Genomic DNA, 2,092 nt, shown 5'->3' with positions numbered 1-2,092 from the left:
TCACAGGAGAGAGGGCGTCTGGAGAGCTCCGCTCTCGGACTCACCACCACGGGCCTGGCCGGGCCAACGGAGCTTTCCTGCAAAGCTGGACCCGGGCTGCAGAGAGTGTCCCGGAGCAGTGCCCCGGACAGCCCAGTGCTGATGCCCGTGCTCCGTCCCTGGGCACCGACCGGAGTGAGCGTGCCAGCCGGGGTGGAGGGAGGGGCCGTCAGTGTCTATACAACTGAGACAGTCCTGACCCCCCAGGGGTGCTGTGAGCCGCACCTTAATCTGGTCAATGTTGTCCACAGATAACTCTTGAATATGCTTGAGACTGTGTGTCAGGCCAGAGAGACTGAAAAACGTGATGCTGGCTGGAATGCCCTGCTGGGAATAGTAGCTGTTGAGGTTCCCCTGGATTCCTGGGTGTGGGATCGTCTGGTAGATGGTTAAGCTCTCCACGGGAATCCCTTTGTCCTTGAGCATTTTCGGCAGCATTTCTCTTTTGAGGGTTCCACAGGGAAACAGAAGAGGCAGTGCTGACGACTCCCTAGAACAAATGCACTCTGCAAGCTTTTCTGCATTTCCACCGTTTTCTCCTTCTGTATGCAGGCCAATTTTATTCACTAGAGAAGCAGTAGCATTTCCCACCACAACCACTGACTTAGCATTCCATTTTTCTTTCAGAGACTTTCTCCAGACTTCGGTATTATTGTCTTTCTCCAAACACAGCTCCACTGCTTCCACTGCTCTGGGGCTGGTAAAAATGTGGCCCCCGTAACCTTCAGGGTGAGACAGCTTCTCCAAAAAACTGGGAAGAGACAAAAACTCAAATGATAAAACAGGGATCAAAGTGGCTTCAAGTCCATATAATCCTAATTCCCTGAGGTAGGGATCCTGGCCACAGTCGTCCTCCTTAGGGTCTTCCAGAAAAAGAACCTTCATTATTGCCTGACAGTCTTTACAGGGTGCTCGTCTGGCTGGTGAGGCACTCGGCAGGCCCCCAGTCAGGGGCGGAATCTCACGGTTCCCACCAGCAGGCAGCGAGGCTGCGGGAGCGACCAGCCGGGAGGGCGGTCCCCTCACCGCGTGGCCGGCGCTGCCATGGCGACGGCCCTCCCCGGGCCCCAAGCACCAGCACTTGCGCCGGGGGTCGCAGAGCCCCGCCGCGCTCAGCTGGAGCTCACGCATGCGCACCGACACCCCGAACAAATAAGATTACTACTACAGTAGTCACAGTAAACAGATATCTTAAGTTAATGATTTTAGGGCTTTTCTATGTATGGGAAGATGCAAGAATCTGGGGTAATTTAAATTCTTCCTGATATATACATCTAACTATCTAAGGGCCTGTTTAGCCAAAGAACAGAGTGCCTTATCCTTTTTTTTCATCCTGAATATATCTCAAGGTGTACTGTCAGTGGGCAACTGCAGTGGGTTGTGACTTAACCCTTGTATAACTGGTTAGTGAATGATGCTTTTTGTTTTTTGTTTTTGTTGTTCACAATACAGAAGATAACCTCCCGAAGACCTAATTGAAGAAGATGATACATTTATTTAAACAGAAATTTAGTAAATAGTATGATATTTTGAGTTGGTACAAGTTGAGATTCCAATTGTTCTATGTATATATAAACTGCATAATTTATAACATGTTAATTTAATTTCTATGTCTATATTTTGACCAGGTATTGCATATATTAATGACATTTGTAAGGAAGTATATATATACACCTCTTAGAAGATTTGCACAAATTTGAGGTGTCACCTGAAAGTATCATGGTACAAGTTTGGCCTTGTACTTAAATTGACAACTATTGCTTCTTAAAGGGAAGTGATCGGTCAATATCTTTTTTAAATCATTTGGAAACTGGAAAGAAAGCAGTTACTTTCTAAAAAACACAGTACATGCCATAATGGAGCCTGGAGTTCCATGAGATTAGGAGAGAGGCACCCAGCTTGAACCTGGCCTACCAGGAGAAGTTTCCTAAAGGACTTGAAATTAAAAGAGACCTGATGGGCTTCCCTGGTGGCGCAGTGGTTAAGAATCCGCCTGCCAATGCAGGGGACACGGGTTCGAGCCCTGGTCTGGGAAGATCCCACATGCCATGGA

The 2,092-nt window shown here is 48.2% G+C and overlaps 1 protein-coding gene across 1 annotated transcript; it reads right to left on the bottom strand.

Moving 5' to 3' along the window:
- Positions 1-1,106, bottom strand: LOC308625155 (uroporphyrinogen-III synthase-like; the record flags this gene model as incomplete). The annotated part of the gene is made up of 1 exon (XM_081249102.1): positions 1-1,106. The coding sequence occupies exon 1, from the start codon at positions 922-924 to the stop codon at positions 1-3; it is 924 nt and encodes a 307-aa protein (XP_081105228.1). The 5' UTR covers positions 925-1,106.
- Positions 1,107-2,092: the final 986 nt, after the last annotated feature.

The sequence above is a fragment of the Mesoplodon bidens genome (genome assembly GCF_964165515.1).
Source record: "Mesoplodon bidens genome assembly, chromosome: 11".
In the NCBI taxonomy this organism is placed as follows: domain Eukaryota; kingdom Metazoa; phylum Chordata; class Mammalia; order Artiodactyla; family Ziphiidae; genus Mesoplodon; species Mesoplodon bidens.
This window is presented reverse-complemented; position numbering and strand designations above follow the sequence as displayed.